At 33.6% G+C, this 18,740-nt stretch overlaps 3 protein-coding genes across 3 annotated transcripts; all 3 read right to left on the bottom strand.

Moving 5' to 3' along the window:
• Positions 1–605: 605 nt before the first annotated feature.
• Positions 606–7,051, bottom strand: LOC139852755 (uncharacterized). Its single transcript, XM_071842086.1, has 17 exons — positions 6,979–7,051; positions 6,773–6,863; positions 5,606–5,780; positions 5,411–5,516; positions 5,242–5,324; positions 5,085–5,111; positions 4,893–4,996; positions 4,685–4,789; positions 4,494–4,574; positions 4,008–4,072; positions 3,807–3,863; positions 3,648–3,719; positions 3,269–3,508; positions 3,053–3,168; positions 2,850–2,945; positions 1,312–1,368; positions 606–955 (listed from the first exon to the last, which is right to left on the bottom strand). Exons 1-17 carry the CDS (start codon positions 7,027–7,029, stop codon positions 805–807), a joined length of 1,677 nt encoding a protein of 558 aa, XP_071698187.1. The 5' UTR covers positions 7,030–7,051; the 3' UTR covers positions 606–804.
• A 1,163-nt stretch (positions 7,052–8,214) lies between these two features.
• LOC139852935 (protein-ribulosamine 3-kinase, chloroplastic) lies at positions 8,215–12,250 on the bottom strand. Its single transcript, XM_071842279.1, has 9 exons — positions 12,066–12,250; positions 10,986–11,139; positions 10,616–10,706; positions 10,303–10,377; positions 10,141–10,229; positions 9,874–9,992; positions 9,122–9,262; positions 8,907–8,983; positions 8,215–8,523 (listed from the first exon to the last, which is right to left on the bottom strand). The coding sequence occupies exons 1-9, from the start codon at positions 12,160–12,162 to the stop codon at positions 8,377–8,379; spliced, it is 990 nt and encodes a 329-aa protein (XP_071698380.1). The 5' UTR covers positions 12,163–12,250; the 3' UTR covers positions 8,215–8,376.
• A 1,997-nt stretch (positions 12,251–14,247) lies between these two features.
• Positions 14,248–17,578, bottom strand: LOC139852679 (E3 ubiquitin-protein ligase ATL59-like). Its single transcript, XM_071842003.1, has 3 exons — positions 16,669–17,578; positions 14,947–15,044; positions 14,248–14,785 (listed from the first exon to the last, which is right to left on the bottom strand). Exons 1-3 carry the CDS (start codon positions 16,825–16,827, stop codon positions 14,491–14,493), a joined length of 552 nt encoding a protein of 183 aa, XP_071698104.1. The 5' UTR covers positions 16,828–17,578; the 3' UTR covers positions 14,248–14,490.
• Positions 17,579–18,740: the final 1,162 nt, after the last annotated feature.

Here is an 18,740-nt window from a genome sequence, read left to right as displayed (position 1 = left end):
GTTTACATTTTTAACTCGTGTTTTGGGGACTGAACTTGAAACTTGGCAAAAGTTTGAGGGAGTGTTTGGTTTTTTTTTTATTGTCGTTTAACGACCCATGGAGCAAAAACGACGCAAATCTCCGTGGGTGTTAGTATGTGTGGTTAATAATAATGGTTAATAATAGTAATAATTAATGATCTAAAGGTTCTAATTGAATTTGATATAATTATTATGAATGAAATTATGTGAAATTAATGTATTAAATGTAAATGAGTATAAATGTTTAGTAAGTGTTAGAATCTAAGGTGTTAAATGATTATGTAAAATGAATAAAAAGAATATAAATGTTTGATAAGTGTTACATAGAAATTCATGTGTTTAACTGTTTTGATAAGTGTTACATAGAAATTCATGTGTTTAACTGTGTTTAATGATTAAAAGAGTATTTTAACTTTTAAATACATGTTACACCCAAACATAATAAATGCTAATGAGCATCCCTGTTTAATCAATCATTCATTAAAGATCACACACCCTAAAACTAATGACAAACTTTGTGTTTGCAGTTCATAAGATTAATGTACAATCTTCAAACTTCACATGTGCATAATATTATGATCTCATAGCTTAGATTAAAACACTAACACTTCCTGCAACGATTCCAAATAGCAGAAAATGTCACAAAATGCTAGAATCAATGGGTATCTTAAAGACTAATAACATCATACAAAATAATCATATATCATAACTAGCTCCCAAGCTAAAGTCGTTGATTTAGTAGCTAGATTAGATAAATATAAGGTGAAACTCATTTGGTGCGATTTAGTTGCCTTCACTTAAAGCTAATTGTAAAGTGTGTTCCGCTTGTATGAGGAACTGTCGGGTGAGTTGCTTTTGACCTCGCCTGTACACTATGCTTGCCAATTTGTTTCGGCTCGGTTCTTGCTTTGCAGGTGATTCATTGGTTCCATTGCTTCTATAATAAAATATTCAAACATAAATAAATTTGTTAGATCTTCACATCCATGGCTCTATTAATCGAAAGCGTCGATTTATTGGCGACTTGACTGTCGCTTAGAGCCTAAATTGAATTTCAGGCAGAATTTAAAACCTATGGAAATTTGATTCTACCATTTTCATGGCGTCTCATTTTTTATTTTTACTTTTTAAATTTTTTCCTACTTATAGGTCGGAGGTCCTTTTGGAAGCAATCTCTCTATCCTTAGAACATTGAGAGGGATGACTTTCTCTGCTCTTGGGTGTTTCACTTCGGGTGGAGAAATGACTTGTCTTTATTCTAAGATAGGGGAAGGATTGTCTACATCTCACCTCCCCCATGGGGATTGGGTTTTTGTTGTTGTTGTGACCTTCACATCCATTCTTGGCCTGTTTACACAAATATTTTCGACTATTGTCGGTGCTTCTACTACCAAACAAAAATACAACAATGCAAATAGACAGACAGAATAGTAATTCATAAGCAAAATGATATATTTAAGCGGCAAGGAAGCTCATATATTACTTCAGCCGTCCAAAAGAAGGATCCACTTTTCTGAGTTTCCAAGATTCAAATGTTATTCTTTTAGTATTCAGTTATGACAAGACTTTTTCTTCTAGTATCTAAAATTGACTCTATCTTATACATTTTGACAAGACTTTTTCTTGTATCTAAAATGTTCTTAATCTAATACATTTTGTATATCTATTAGCAATGTTGTAAACGGCGGCTGTCTCTCCCGACTAGTCGGTTTTGGTGACTAGCCTGTTCCGTTTCGCCCAAAAACGTTTAATCAGTCGGTCAATGCTAAGAAGTCAGGTTAAAGTCGGTATGAGTCTGTTACGATCCACGTCGGATGGGGTGCACACCAAAAGATGGCTTATAAGCTTGGGTATTCCCTCCTCCTTCAAGCTAGCTTTTGGGAGTGAGTTCTACACTTAGCCTTATGGCTTGATTATGGACCTAGTATGGGATGGGTTTATATCAATATTGTTACGACCCCACATCGGATGGGGTGCACACCAGAAGATGGTTTATAAGCTTGGGTGTTTCCCTCGTCCTTCAAGCTAGCTTTTGGGAGTGAGTTTTACACTTGGCCTTATGGCTTGATTATGGACCTAGTATGGGATGGGTTCATATCAATTGGTATAAGAGCTAGCCTCATATTTCGGGACCCAACACCTCGGAGTGGTGGCCTATGGAGTGGAGGCTTGGACCCGAAGAGAGGGTGTCAACTGTGAGCGACATAGCCGTGACCAACGAGGCCTCATAGTGGTGGCTTGGACCCGAAGAAAGGGTGCCAACCGTGACCAACATGGCCATGACCAACAAGGACGTTGGCTTTTTAAGGGTGGAGTATTGTTACGATATCGGATGGGGTGCACACCAAAAAGATGGTTTATAAGCTTGGTTGCTCCTTCAAGTTAGCTTTTGGGAGTGAGTTCTACACTTAGCCTTACTTAGCCTTATGACTTGATTATGGACCTAGTATAGGATGGGTTCATATCAGAGTCCGTCAAAGTCAAGGAAAGTTAGTCAAGGTTAAGTCAAAAGTTTAATATTTTTCATACTCTTATTTTGTGCCCTATACATATGTTTGAAATATTTACATTTGGTATATGTGTGCGTAATGTATATATGTTAATTATATATATTACTAAAAGTAAACGTTAGTCAACGCCTGACTAGTACCCGAATAGACCCCAACTAATCATTTCAAACTCCCGACCGACTTGCCTCCGTCTCACGAATTTTCCAACCTGGGCTATTAGTTCTTATTTTATCTCAGATAAGGTATGTACCTTTTGTCTTGTAAATTAAAAGTGTAAAACTCAAAGTAAAATGCAAACTTGTTTAGAACTGGTCGTACCTTTTGCCATCTTCGGGTATTTTATAGCAAGCAAACTTCTCAAGCAATTCAGTATCAGAATCTTCTGTTCCAGTGCCCTCTTCGAGATCCATAATCCTTCGAGTTTCACGAAACCACAAAAATAATTAATTTTTTTTTAAATGTAAGACAGTGAAATAAGGGCCGATTAGTTAACTTATCTAATTGATTATCGAGTCTAATACCTAGTATTAAGAAGATCAACGAGCAATTGTAGGGCACCCGAATCCCCACAAGCTTCCCATACAGCTGCACGAACTTCTAAATCCGACGGTTGTCTTTGCTTGTCTGAATCAACAAGCTTTGAACACAAATGTAGGTTAGTAAAAAATTTCAAACATATAGACAACTAAAAGAATATGATGTACAATTAAGGCAACGTATAGGGAATAAAAGTATACCGCTTGAAGCAACGATGAAACTGTAAAAATCTCGTCTTCACGCATCGCTATAGTCCTCAAACAAGCTAAAAATTCTTCGGGAAAAACATTTTTCTTCGAGTAAGATGGCGTTTTGCGTTCACCACTCCAACTATACGTAGAAACTTCGATCTCTTTGTTTTTATTGTTGGCTTCGTGTTTATCCGAAAAGAGCCCACGGTCAAGCAAACTTTTAGATAAAAGGCACCTCATTTCAGCTTTCTGTACATCAAATAATGTAGCATCATCAGAAGTTAACCTAAATCGATAACTTCGACAATTCTTGAAGATAGGTAATAGGTAAGTAGATTATAATGATCACAAATTGCAATGCCATATAGAACGGGATAATTGTACTGACTTGTGCTTCCAAAAGTTGTTGTTTGGTTTCCGTAAACGGTAGATCTTTGATAGCTTCAGTGGGATAGTGAACCTGTGAACCAGTAAAAATCCTAAAGTAAGTTTACCATATTACCCCTGAGAGTTAAAAGTTGAAAAGAAGATTTAAAGAAAATCTTACCATGATATAATCATCTGGATTATTATCAATGACAAATCCATATAGATATAAAAGTTCCTGCAGTGAAAACCAACGATGGTATTACAAAAGGGTAAATACGAGTATGTTTTCATCTCAAAGTCCATATTAACCGAATTTGTCTTGCAAGATGATAAGTTTAAAAAATTAAAAAGTGAATTATGATGATGGTGATAGTTGTACCTCGTTTCCTTTGTTACCGTAGCTAATTGATATCTCATCTCCAATTTGATGATGAGCTTCTTCAACTAATAAAATACAAAAGGAAAAAAATGGTCCATCAACAATTAAGAATCGCGAAAAATATGACATATATGCCTTGAACGCAAAAAATCGCAACACTTAACATTTCATTTTGCAAAAGGTATCATTAACGGTATAGTTATGTGGATTAATCGATACATCTTTACTTGTTCTTGTTGACGAATATATTAGAAATTATACAAACAGTAATAAATTATCGTGAAACTACACATAATTCAAACATCACAATTGTCACGGATAAGATGGAATATGAAGACGAATTTTTCTAACGACTGCCCGTCGTTAAGGTGCAATGTGTTGTACAAAGTGATTAATGCTGACTTTTACAGGCCGGTTATTAAAAAGTACAAGCCTTTTTGGAACTTTAACGAAAAATCCTATGAAAATATAGGGACAAGAGGTTACCAGAAAGAAGATACATGGACAAAGGAACACCAGTTGCTGCACCCGTTCCATCAACTTCCCACGTTGCGGCAGCTTTTAAATCTGCAACATGATATTTTCACATAATCAAATAAGCTTATAAGCAGTTTAAATACTCACTAATCCATAATCTTGTATGTAGAGAAAAATCAGTAATGAAAAAACTGGATTACCGTGGTTGCAAAAATCGATGCCGGGGACAAGACCCTCGACCCAAACAGTATCTTCTTGTACAGAAGAAGAATTTATCCCGTCCCCGTTGCTTTCAACCCCGTGTTCTGTAGTAAAGATATAACTACAATAAATTAGGTTACAGAAAAGATATTTTTTTACTTTTTTTTCAAAACGATAATTTTGAACTAAATGAAATTAAGAACTCACTTTCACCATTAACGTGATTCTGTTGCTCATCTTGAACTTGGGGAAATACAGCAGCACGAGGAAGCGGTATACTCAAAGCACGGGTCCAAAATATCGAATTAGCCCTATAACAATAAAATGTGACAGATTTAACAAATATTGGAAACCAACTTAGACTCTATGATCAATTGTTTAACTGAGAGAGATTCATACCAAAGAAAGTCATTGAAACAAACTTCGCTACAAAACAGAAAAAACAGACATTTGTCAATAGCAAACAAATAAGATCACTGTTAACCGCTCGAAATATTAGAACACATATAGAAGGTTGTATAAATCAGTTTCATCGAAACCAAAATCGTATTTACACCTTTCTAAGTCGCCATCAAGGACCAAAAGCTTCTTTACCAAAACTTGCACTTTATCATCATACAATGATTGCAAACTTTTCTTCTGTAACATATTCCATTATCAAATATTAATGAAAAAGAAAGCTACAACTTTATATATTTCATTGTAAGTAAAAATAAAAATGACACCTGCAATTCAGTCGCCTTAAACAAGGTGGTCCCTTTTAGCTCCAAAAACTCATCATCAGAGAACCAAAGTGGATTGCCGAAAGTAGTTGGAAGTATATCAAGGTACCTAATACATCCATTTCCTCTTTAATGTATGCAAAGAAAACAAAATAAAAAATAGATAAAAATAGCATAACTCGAAGTCTTGTTACGTACGGTTTCCACAAAGAATTCTTCCTTATTGACTCGAAAGTAAGAAACAAGATTATTAAAAACCGATCGTCTAGTTCCCCTTCCTCAAACATTGCGGAGCATAAAGGTCCAAGTATAGGATCTTGTAATACCCTCATTGGAGTTATAGCTAAATTAAGTGGGACCACCAGCGAAACCCCTATAAAAATTCAAAATAAGGATTCATTAATCTCCATAATCAAATTTTCCAGTCATCACTCACGTCCATATAGTTGAGAAAAATTTTCAACACATTTTCTCAAGAATCAATGTTATTTGTAACGTAAAAACAAACATTAAATGGACATTTGGATGTGTGTTTCCAAAGTTTTTGTGTACCCAACTTCATTTTAGTGTGTATATAACTTCCAATTATTACAATTGTATGTATCCAGTGACATACTCATCCGGTAGACGACATTTTTTTATGACGTAGCAATCATATAACTTGCCACGTCATCTGGCACGCCATAAAAAACAGGTGCCACATCAGCGATTAAAAGTAATAAGATGTCGGATACATACAATTGTCATTACTGAAAGTTAAACACACAATAGACCAAAAATGAATATGGGTACACACAATAGACATACGACATCACTGTCTAGTTGAATGCCTCCTACGCTGCCATTTATAATATAGTTCTGCAAAAAATATTCATAACACAACTATTTTTTTTTATTATTTTTTTTTTTTTTTGCGAGGAACCCCCCTAGCGACGAGCCATAATGGCTCCCCTCTAGTTGGTAAACCCCGGGTAAACGGCAAGCCAGGCCTCCACCGCTACCAGGCAAAGCATCCTCTAGTCATTTCCCTAGTAAAAATCATAAAATAATTTACACCAAAGTAACTAAATTTGAATAACTAGGTAATCTGCATTCAATTTTAAACTGATCATTTTAACCCTAAATTTAACATTAACAAAACTACAAAATTGATATATTTCCAGGTTAGACATCATGGATCTTGTTTTCTATGAAAAGTTACAATCTTTTAACATCCACAACAACAATCATTTCATAGAACTACTTTTATTTTATTTTATTTTTACTTTTTCAGTATCAATAAGTTCTTTTATCACATACATTTCATTTAAATTACTTCATATTTCAGAAATTAAAATGAAGGATGAAAAAAGTTTACAAATTTACCATCAGTAGCCCCATCAGATGAATATACACCAAACCCTTTGTTGACATCACTGTATTTGATGTTACAACCGCGCAATTCCACTCCATTTAACTGGGTTTTTAATAAGCAATAAAGAATCAAAATTTTATATGATGGAAAAAAAAAATGGAAATTATGGATGGGAACATGAAAATTGAAAATAAAAATATAAACTTTATGTGTTTACCTTTAACCAGTCAAGAAGAAGTTGAAGTTTTGCTTCTTCACAGCTTCCCATGGCTGCAAATTTTTAATCTTTGTTCTTTTGGGGTTTTGAGTTTTTGAATCTTATTCTTTATATTTCTAGAAGAGACCCTTGTACTTTAATTAATGACATATTCCCTTTTTGAGATGTTGACTTTAGTCGTTTAACATTTTGGTTATTTTTTATTATTATTTTTTCAAAAAACGCAATTTATATATTTATAAATTAAATTAAATTAAATTAAAATACATCTAATCTAATATCTAATTGAAATACAAACATGTTTGAGTAATTGAGTCTGTTTATTCAACAATCTATTTGTTATAAAATTTTAAAGAATCAGCATAGCAACATTGCACTTATGCTAAACACAAATAAAAAATATTAACGACATCGACACAAACAACAAAACATTTTGGTTCATAAAAGACCCTTGCAATGACTAAGATCAATAAATAACGTTGATGTATACGATGTATATTGTCTATATATATAAGCAATAATCAACTTTAATAAAATAATGTTGATGTTGACATGTCAGAGAGCATGACCATAATAATTAAAAATGTCGTGTTATGCTATTGTCTGGTTTGTACTTTGATAGGCTTAGTTCCTTCAACACTCTTAACATTCCGAGCACAACATAATGTCATCACAGCGTCGATGCCAAGTCACTCAAAATTGTTCCGCCGCCGGATCATGCTACTTCTCTTACGAGTGTTTTGACATGTTTTGCGGTCCAAGCTCGTCATTGTATCACGAGGAGATCAAGGTGCGTCCTAGATTAGAGGACGTGATTCGAGGTTGGAGTGTGTTAACACACACGTGTCATGTATGAGAGATGAGTGTATTTGCCCGGGTTTGGCTATGGTTCCGAGCTAAAAATTGATTGTAATACAGTCGGTTGTTATGTGCATCATTAATCACATACACATGGAGACTTTATATGTTATATATTTCATTCAAAAGGTAATGACTCAAAGTTGTAGCATACAAAGATTGAACTTGAGTCTACGCTAGAGATTTTCAAATCTCAAACACCGTTTTTTTTTTCTATCTTCCAATATACAAACACAGCAAGCTTCAACCATGTTTAATTTGATTGGTATTTGGATTAGCTTTCTTATGTCCTACATTCCTACAAGGTGTCTAAAACTTAGAAAACTGGTGAGCTCAGTTTTAATGATTTACAAGCTTATAAATTTCAAATTATGAGTATATATTTAAGCACTTGAGCTCAAGTTGACAAGTTAATTAGCTGTTACAGTGAGCTTATTGATTTACAAGTCTTTAGTTTTATATTATATAGCATCAGATGATACAGAATAAGGTTAAAAGTCAAAAGAACACAGTGGTCGATCATATACATACTCATGTCCACTAAGCTTTTAACACCCGAAGGTAATCATCGATTATAGACATAGCAGACGACCGGTAACCAGAACCAAAAAGATTGTAATGATTCAAGTAATGATATAGCAAATAAAGATCTCTTCTTTTCTCAAATCCTGGTTGCTTAGGCATCACCTAAAAAGAGAGCATAATAGCAAATAAGAGAGCCACTTTTAATTATTGATACAACATATGTAGCAATGTATTTATGTATCCTGATATCCTTTCAAGAGCTCTGACGTTAATACATCACTAATAACATATATTGAGATGGCTAGGGAAAAAGCATCTGAAACGGTCACGGGATAATCCGGTTAGACAGTTATCCGGTTAGGCCGTTTACAACTGTGTAAAAAAACTTCCCTTTCTCAGGTAGCCAATAAAGGTAATGGTCTTTTTTATCGTCCAATTGATTTAAATTCTGAAATCAATTACAAAAAGGTCTTTTTTGATTGGATGAGAATGTTTGAACAGGGAAAACCTTATTCGTTTACCAGTTTAGGTACGTAGTTAAATACCTCAAAATAGGCATTGTAGAAAGACCCACCAAATCCAGCACACCATGACATTCCAAATTCTGCTTCATTGTGTCCATCTACATGTGATTTTCAAGTTAAATTCATTACAAAATTCAAGATAAGTAAATTTAATTTTAAGTTTTAACTTGATTATTAGTGTCAACATTTGCGGGTCATGTTTATTCTTTCGCTCGTGTTACAGAAATGGGGCTTACAGTAACATGCTGGATCGAGTATAACGGGCTCCCCATTCTTGTCAGAACTGATATTCCCACTCCATAAATCTCCATGTAATAAACAAGGCTCGATTGTCACGTCTTCAAACAAAGCTCCAAGATTTTTCACTAATCGTTGCCCTTCATATCAGATCAAAACCAAGATTACAAAATTTTCAAACGTTACAAATCAAGACACATATTTTGACATTTTGACCAAAGGGCAATTGGCCTAGCAGTATCAAGGTGATCACTTTAACAAAGAGGTTGCATGTTACAATATGTATACATTTGATAGAAATCCATGTTCGGTGTGTGAGTTTGCCTTTTAAAAAGTAAACCATCTTCCATCTATATGTTAAGTTCACAATTGTTAGGATAGAATTTTTACCAATATTTATTAATCTTAATAGAATATTAACAAGTTTACAAGGTTAATTCATGTTTCCTTTATTGAAAACAAGATTCCTAAGAGCTCACCTTAAATTAATTTTTTACTTTTATTTTGAGACGGAAATATTTATAAATGAAACACTCTCTAGCAAGCAGCTAGAAGAGGCGAAACAACAATTACAACAGGTTATAAAGCGAAGAATTACGACTAATATCTACTTTACCTCTATATCTAACCGAGTTATACGAGAAAAACTCACCTTTAATTGGTTGTAAACCTCGATAGGTTTGATTTTACAGACTCGATATGCAAATTAATTTCTGCCTTGCAAATGAGAAGGTACTATAGAATAACAAACCTTTTTGGTATATTGTTGAATCGCCATACTGTTGTTGTGCTAACTTGAGCTGAAAATTCAATCGATGCTCACCATAAAACTCGATCCAATCTGATGTCCATGTGTTTATCTGTGGCGTGCTACATGTTGGGATTTGAGCTTATTAAAACTAAGATCAACCAAATCTCGCGAGTATCTTACTCGTTTAAAATAGACTTAAAGCCCTCATTGATCATTAATAAGTTCAAAAAACGCCAAAACGAGTGTACTTTTCTCCATTTGATTTACCTGCCAATCGTATTGTCGACGTGAAATCCAAAACCTTTTTCGGACTTTGCAGCTTTATGCATCTCAGCAAGCTTCCTCCCTAGTATAGACTAAACTAAAACCATAATAAATTAAAATTGTGAACCACGATTATAAAGCAAGAACGTGAGTTTTAACGTTTACCTGATCACCTCTCGATGAACCAAATTCTATATATTCCATAATGATGTATGAACCTCCTGTTGGAAATGCACCGACCTTGAGGTAGCAAAGAATCCTTCGATTAATATCTTACTCAAAGGAAATGGATATATTAGAGGCGAAATTTAGCATTTCAAAATTAGGAGATAAAACGTTTGTGCATTATAATATTAGACACAAATGTAACCGGAACAAATCAAAAACTACTTGGACCAAATAAACCTCTAAGTATTGTCTTGCATGAAATTTGCTTGTGTTTATCAGCAATCAAATAATAGGAATCTTTCAATCTTACCTTAAATGGGCGAGGAACACGAATCGATTTTGTATCATACATTGCAGTTAATCCCAAAGCTTCTCCTTCAAACATCTCTGGTCCAATACTCCTAAAACAAAGTTTGTACTCTTTTTTGTGTCAATGCAGAAGTTAATAAAACAAAAGAACGCCTCTAGAGATAGTCCATCTAACAATGCACGATGTACAACCCGCAAATCAAGATGTATATTATTTTTAAAAATGCAACTCACTCACAGCAATACGAATTTTTCCCATAAATGCATATTTTCCACGACGTCAAGGTTAGAAGGACACCTCATTACCGCAACGCAAGTTGTATATAAAAATTATATTATATAATTTTGGCATGGGTAGATGAGATAGTAACCTGTTTGTCTTAACAAAGAAAGAACCAGCATCGGTATTGTATCGGCTGGCAAGATTTATGCAACCACCACCAACTGGACTAATACCCGTTATTTGTGTTGCTTTTCCTTCTGATAGAATCCATTCTCGTATTGGATCCGTACTCACTGTTGCCACTATCAAACGGAAAAAAATAGGAAAATGTTAATGTCACTTTTTAGCAGAGTTTGAAAATAATATTTAGATAACAGAATGGTGAAGTACTTGACTTTTTTGTTGAATATATAATCAATATTCTTCTGAAAATACAATAATACAATAAATAGTGTATTTGGTTGAAGATGTTAATGCTATCTCGTGACCCTTTGGATTCAAGTATCACAATGGAAATAAATGGTAAACGGGTAAACGGGTAAACGTATGTTCAAGCTACTCGGGAGGGAGAGTATATTATATTTACTCTGAAATATTCGGCGTAACTGGGTATTCAGTGGCCGTTTCTGACCCACTCCCTAGCCACCCAATATATGTTGCATATATTGCTAGTGATGTTTGAACCTGAGACCTTAGTAGATTATCTTGGGATCGTTAACGTACAAATAATGGGGTTTGTCAAAAATTAAGTGAGTTAGGATGGTCAATTTGTACTCAACTCAAACAGTAACAGTTGTAGAACCTACTCAGGTAGTCAGGTATACTCAATCCCTAAACAAAATCAAATAAAGTGATCTAGTTTGAATTTACAGGAGATATCAATAAACATAAAGCTAACAAAATCACTAGTTATATTCATTTACCAAAGGGAAAGAATAACTTGATACGTAGTACTAAATTTAAGGTGGGTTGATTTGAAAAGGCTCAAAAACTCCAATAATTTCTGTTATTATAAGTCAAATACTAATAAAGGCGTAATCTTGATTCAAGATTCTGTCTGCTTAAATTTCATAACAGGTACTGTCAATAGTTTATTCTTTATAACACACGTAAAACCAAAAAAACTCAAAGTGGGTAAGTTCAAATGGCGTAAAGATTGAAACTTTATGCTTCAGAAATTAAAAGTTGAAACCCTAAAAAAACAGAATCTTGATTAAATGGTACTTACTGGCCATGGGTTTATGCAGCCTGTGAGAAATTTGGTGTGAAGAATGAAAGAGGTGACAAGAAGAAGAGAAAGGGAAGACACCCAAGTGTGCCACCATTTTGGGTTCTTTTTCAATACCTTTTTACTCACTTGTGGTTTTTTAGTTTTGTTCATCAGCAAACCATTGGTGGTGGTTTCTTCTTTTGAATTCTCATGGATTTTAATTTTAATCTTTTAGGTTTATTAATAAAAGAAGTTTTATACTTGGCTTATTTCTGGTTTATATTTTTGACTTATTTTTAATTTGGTATTGCAAAAACATAAAATTAAAATAACACACAACAACAACTAAATTCAATCCCACAAAAGTTAGGGTATGGGAAAATGAGATGTAGACAATACTCCACTATCTTATAATAAAGAGAAGTCATTTCGCTACCCAGAGTGAAACATCCTAAAAGTAGAGAAAATCGTCTCTGTCAATGTTCTAGGACTAGAGAGAGATTGATTCCGATGGACCTTCGGCTAATAAGTAAGTTAAAAAAAAGTATGAGACGCCATAAAAATGGTAAAATCAAATTTCCATGAGTTTTAAACATGCTCGAAATTCAATTTAGCCTCTAAGCGACAGTTAAGTCGCCAATAAATCGACGCTTGTTGTTGACTCGATTAGAAGAGCCATTTGAAATAACATAATTAAGTTGTTACAATTGATACACACTCTATTTGAAACCATACAGTCAAATTGGCATTGACGTACCTATTGATGAACACAAAAATATACCATAATACCAACATCCTTGGACAAATGCATAATACATACATTTCACAAATACAAAACTATCATCTAACAATATTTTTCTGAACCATTATAACATTAAGCAAACCGACACGTATCCATTGAAATACAACAATTGAAACAAGCCCATCGAAGAACCCCAAACACCAACAAACAACGAAGAGAACTAAATCATAATAAACCAATCAAATCCAAACAACAAACTCCATTGCAAACATCTCTTGACCCAATCAAAGAATCAACCAAACTATCAAAACCGACACACCCGTAGTTACATGACAAGATAAACATCCTCAAAGATGAACCCGACCGGTCACTGAATGTCACCGCCAAAGAAATGAACAAAATGAATGCGAAACCATCCTTGAAATTCTCCAGAAGCCAACGAGTAGAACAGAAAAGACAACTCACAATTGGTTTATTATTATTATTATTATTATTATTATTATTATTATTATTATTATTATTATTATTATTATTATTATATTATTATTATTATTATTATTATATTATTATCATCATCATCATCATCATCATCATCATCATCATCATCATCATCATCATCATCATCATCATCATTATTATTATTATTATTATTATTATTATTATTATTATTATTATTATTATTATTATTATTATTATTATTATTATTATTATTTTATTGCTATTATTATTATTATTATTATTATTATTATTATTATTATTATTATTATTATTATTATTATTATTATTATTATTATTATTTTACTATTACTATTACTATTACTATTACTATTACTATTATTATTATTATTATTATTATATTATTATTATTATTATTATTATTATTATTATTATTATTATTATTATTATTATTATTTGCGAAAAATAAATAAAACTCATATAGAAAGGAGGTCGTTTTCTAAAGGAAAACGTCCTCAACAAAATACAAAAGAAATAGGAAACAGACGCTCATGCCAAAAAAACAACCATCTAAAACAAAAAGACTAAAAATAAATGACAAGCGTCCCTTAACTACCCGAAATAATCTTAAAACAAATATAACCCATCCAACATCCAAACAAAGCAATCTAACTAGCAATCAACAAATGGAAAAAGGAAAACAAAGGCTCACGAGACAAACCCAAGATCTCAACCTCTCGGTCCCGCTATCTTCAACTTACCACTAACCGTTTTTTTCAAAGTGTTCATCCCAGATCGATTCTCTATTTTGTAAGATAACACATTGGTGGTTCGATCACCCGGTGCACTCTCCCAGCCAAACGTGCCATCATATCAGCAAAAACCGCAAAAGCCTCCACAAAAAAATAAACTTACAATTGATTTTATTAAAAAAAAAAACGAAAAAATAACCTTTTATTGAATAAGTTTATACTTGTAGATGTAATGGTTTTTAATTTTGAAGACGATAGCAAAAGCATGGTTCCAAGAAAATACCAAGATAAGCAGTATTCATCATGTGGTATTCGAAAAATAAAGAAAATATAAAATATATCTATATATAAAGAAAGAAAAAAAAAAAAAGAACAGAAAGTAACCATTTACAGTTTATACATGCACCAATCTAAAATCTTGTACATCTTCCAAACAATCAAGAATGTCATAAGCAACCCTAAACTTTTCATCCTTTTCATAATCTGTCTGCTGTTATCTTTCTGCTTCTGTTCCTGCTTCTACATCTTCCACCACTGAATCTGTTCGCCTTTGACTTTGACTACTACCTTGACCAGGGTGCGGCAGGAGCCACTGACGTGGCAACTCCATCGAAATATCCCTTGAAATCACAGGGCTGTTTGTGGCTATAACCGAGAGACGACACACAGGGCAAGTGGACTGCTTTCTAAGCCACATATCTATGCAAGAAACATGAAAACTATGCCCGCATTTCGGCATAATTCTAAGCACCTCTTTCTCTTGGTACTCACCTAAACATATCGTGCACCTGAAAATTTTTCAAGAAATTTCAGCTAATCATCGAACGTCGCCTTTTGATGGTTATAATATTTAAAGATACTAACTAAATTATTTGCACCTTGCAATTTAAAATATGTTTTTCAGTTACTTGTTTGATAAAAAGTCAAAGATATTTTATGTGAAACTTACTGCGCATCCTCCATGGAACCAAATGCTACACGGTCGTACTTCATTGTAGGAATGGCTGCAACCATAGCTGGTTCAAGACCTACGACCCGATGCTCTTGCTGTCATTGTGTATACAAACAACTTAGAAAATATGTAATCGATTTATAATCTTGTAATGATCCTGGAAGTTAAATTAACATTTAATAAAAATCACTTGTTGCATAACTGATGATAAAAGACTACAAAAGTTTTTATTTTGAATCATCTTAAAAAGAAAAATGATAGCCGCAACACAGCGCGTCTTCAAGCTACCTGTTTACACCTAGTATATAAACTTCATCCAAAAAAATTCAGGTTTTTCTCATCTTATTGAAAGTTATGTCTCACAACTATAGTTAAACCATGTAACGAACTATGCGTTCAGCAGAATGTATCCATGTTCATTAGACAGAGAGACATTAACAATAAGTGTACTGCAGACCACAGAGACAACTCAAAAGTATTTAACTTGATCGTAGGCATAAAATAGGAGTATAAAGTATCCTTAAGTTGGTATAACTAGATCAAACTACAATATACGCCCCGTTTGGTTGGAAGAAAATAAAATGTGTCAAAGGAATTGGAATACAAAGGAAATAGAATTGATAAATTCCATGGAATATAAAAATGTGTTTTTTATTGACATGGAATGAAATTAAATTCCATTTTATAAAATAAATAAAAATTTATACAAAAAAAATTTACGTTCTCAATTTTCGTTTTCATTTTCAGACTCACGTTTCCAATTGAAGTTTTCTAATTCGTGAATCGAAGACGCGCGTCGAAAATGCGCTGCGAAAACCTGCGAAAACGCGAGTCGAAAACATGCTGCGGAAACACGTTGCAAAAACGCTTGCGAAAACAACGCGATGCGAAAACAACGCACGTCGAAAAGGCGAGTAGAAACGCTCGGTGAAAACGCGTGTCGAAAATGCGTGGTGAAACCTCGCTGCAAAACCGCGCTTTGAGACGCGATTAGAAATGTACGTAAAATATAAATATAAATTTTGAGGATGTTTTGATTTTTTATGATTCAATGTTGGAAGGAATTCAAATCTATCAGATCTTGAAGGAATGAACATTTCATAGATGAAAGAATCTCAAGGTTCTAAGGAATAATTTTTTTTTCGAAATATGTCAATCAAACGGAGCAGTCTAAGGAATTCAATTTCAATTCAATTCCATCAAATTCCCTTGGGATTGCGTGAAAGGGCCTAAGGGTATTTGGTAGAAATTTTAAAAGGGTAAATGGGTAAACGGATAAGGTTTTCCTTATTCAGACTATCCAATATCCAAGGAAGGAAAGTATTTGTTACTCACATCTACGCGGCTTACCCAGCTTATCCTGTGACCATTTCCGACCATTTTCCCGGGCAATCATAAGATATGTGTTGCTAGTGAAGTTTAAACCTAAGACCTCTTGTAAGGAAATTAGGACCCCAACCGCTAGTCTGACTTTTTAATCATAGCAAACACATTTCAATGATCTTGAAACTAAAGTCGAATTAAAGACCTTAAATCAACAATTTTAATGAAATATAAATCAATTAATCCTCCACTCTTGTTGATCAAAAATGAGATTCTACTTCAAGCATATACGAAACAATCTTAACTGCTATGAATATCCGAGGTTATTTGCAATCGTATATCAACAACATACATAAAATAATGTGAAGCAAGTTGCTTAAGGGATCGGAAACATACCCTCTCAAGGTCAACCCTTGAGTCAATCTCGAACAATTGGCGTGATTCGTGTCGCCGAAACCGCCCACAAACGAGTCTAGCACAGACGAATACAATGAAAGTGGTACTCATTGCAAAGCCTATAACTGTTGTAATCAAATTCATACTTTTACTAAACATCAAATGCCTCTAATCACTTCAATCTTACCCAAAACAACGTAGCTATATCAAATATAAATGAATCAATCTCAACAACCCTGATTGCAGAATAAGATTCAAGCATACAGGAAATATTGAGAACCAAAATCAAGATTAAGACCCCAGATTAAAATTTTGTACAGAACACAAATAGGCCTAATTTTTTACTCAATTTCCAATTAAGAAAAGAAAATCCAGATTAAGATCCAAGATTAAAAATCAGAATTAGTGCTCATCAATATCTAATCAAGTTTATGGAAACCTTAAAACAAAAACACAAGAAACAACAGTACAAACATGTTTAGTTTACAGTAAAAACAAGAAAATCAAGAATTGACACCAAAGATGACATACCCATAAACTAAGAGTTTTTATATGCAAGATTATCAGAAACCCAAAAACAAAAAACTTCAATTTACTACAAATTAAACAGGAAAAAAATAAAAAGATTGAAACTTGATCAAACCACAGATCAAGATTAATATAGATAATGATGGAGTTTACAGAAAATGGTGGGAAATTAATGCCCAATAAATGGAATCCACTTCTCTTTGGGCGGACTCAAAGTTAAAGAGTGTGAGGCCCATTGATAGAATGATGTGTAGATCACAAGAGAGGAAATTTTAGACCATTTTCTTCTTTAGCTTGCTCATTTGGACTTGCATCTCATGTGGGTCCACCTCAATGGCTGTGGGACCCACTCTTTGGAGAGTATTGCCTGGATTTTCCTAGTCTAAAATTCACAATTATTGGATTAAAGAAGTTATGTAGCAGAAAAAGGGTTTATATATAAATAGAAACCTAGAAACATAGGTGAAAAAGGAATGCTAAAATACACTCCATAAAAATGAATACATTTAAAAAAAAAATCGCCAACAAATGAGTGAGTGACCTGAAAAGTGAATCTCTAGCAGCTTTCTCGCTTCTAATCTATAAGACTGTTTATATAAAGAGTGTACTTATTTACGGACATCATTCATCATACATGGGTCATAGCTCATATTTTTCAGAACGGCAAACTGACCGTATAATTTTACAAAAATAATGTTTTAAACTTAAACTTCATGATTTCAAAGTTAGAGAGTCTTCTCGATACCGCGAAATATCGCTAGACCAAAGACCCTTTGGTCTGGTCATGGCTCATGAATCTTACAGAGTGCTATTCTTTAGGTAGAGGGGTGTTAATCAATTCGGTTTTAGGTTTATTCGGTGTATTTTGTGTATTCGGTTTTAAAATTCTGTAACAACCCAACCCGTATTCCATACGATAATTTTTTTTTTTTTTTTGTATAATACACATTTATGCGCCAATTAAATATGTAAACCATTCTACGAGTTCCATTTAAACGTACAACGATTTAAATGTTTACAAAAGGCACGAAGGCCATTAATTAAGTTCAATACAAGTTTGACCCCCTACAATGATAGTTTATAATCCAAACGACACTCGAGCATGGTTTGGGGCTAAACTACCCAAAACGTTAGGCCAATCTTCAAAAGCTAACACCACAAGCACCCCCCGACAACATAAGCGGGAGACCACTAGTCCAAACGTATGCCCTTACCCTTGTCAAAGCCGGAACCTATAAAATGGTAAACAACGAGAGGGTAAGCAAGGCTTAGTGAGTGCAACAATTATACATACATATATATAACCTACTTACTTGCAAACACTTACCAAATCCGCATACATACTAGTTACATAATTAGCATACCTTTCACATGTATAACGCTAAGCACCACGATAACAAGGCTAGTATAACAATAGCATATAACACAACAATACATTATGCTAAAACACAAATATAACGATGATGTTCATAACATCCATGGTACTCAAGATCCCAAGGCTAGCCCAACGAATGGTATCGTCAACATCGAACTTAAATCCCATT

This window comes from Rutidosis leptorrhynchoides, chromosome 6 (assembly GCF_046630445.1).
Source record: "Rutidosis leptorrhynchoides isolate AG116_Rl617_1_P2 chromosome 6, CSIRO_AGI_Rlap_v1, whole genome shotgun sequence".
In the NCBI taxonomy this organism is placed as follows: domain Eukaryota; kingdom Viridiplantae; phylum Streptophyta; class Magnoliopsida; order Asterales; family Asteraceae; genus Rutidosis; species Rutidosis leptorrhynchoides.
Note: the sequence above shows the minus strand (reverse complement) of the source record. Positions and strands in the feature narration are given on the sequence as shown.

What these genes read in the sequence shown, in the direction of transcription:
- LOC139852755 (XM_071842086.1), bottom strand. Translation starts at nt 7,029, where the DNA reads ATGGGAAGCTGTGAAGAAGCAAAACTTCAACTTCTTCTTGACTGGTTA. An exon ending in GTCCATGTATCTTCTTTCTG is followed by an intron (nt 4,073 to 4,493) that starts GTAACCTCTTGT and finishes GTATTTTATTAG; the next exon opens with TTGAAGAAGCTCATCATCAA. An exon ending in TTTCATCGTTGCTTCAAGCG is followed by an intron (nt 3,169 to 3,268) that starts GTATACTTTTAT and finishes TTGTGTTCAAAG; the next exon opens with CTTGTTGATTCAGACAAGCA.
- LOC139852935 (XM_071842279.1), bottom strand. Translation starts at nt 12,162, where the DNA reads ATGGTGGCACACTTGGGTGTCTTCCCTTTCTCTTCTTCTTGTCACCTC. An exon ending in GTGTTCCTCGCCCATTTAAG is followed by an intron (nt 10,378 to 10,615) that starts GTAAGATTGAAA and finishes TGCTACCTCAAG; the next exon opens with GTCGGTGCATTTCCAACAGG. An exon ending in TTCAACAATATACCAAAAAG is followed by an intron (nt 9,263 to 9,873) that starts GTTTGTTATTCT and finishes TCTGATATGAAG; the next exon opens with GGCAACGATTAGTGAAAAAT.
- LOC139852679 (XM_071842003.1), bottom strand. Translation starts at nt 16,827, where the DNA reads ATGTTTAGTAAAAGTATGAATTTGATTACAACAGTTATAGGCTTTGCA. An exon ending in CAAGGGTTGACCTTGAGAGG is followed by an intron (nt 15,045 to 16,668) that starts GTATGTTTCCGA and finishes ACACAATGACAG; the next exon opens with CAAGAGCATCGGGTCGTAGG. An exon ending in GGTTCCATGGAGGATGCGCA is followed by an intron (nt 14,786 to 14,946) that starts GTAAGTTTCACA and finishes AAAAATTTTCAG; the next exon opens with GTGCACGATATGTTTAGGTG.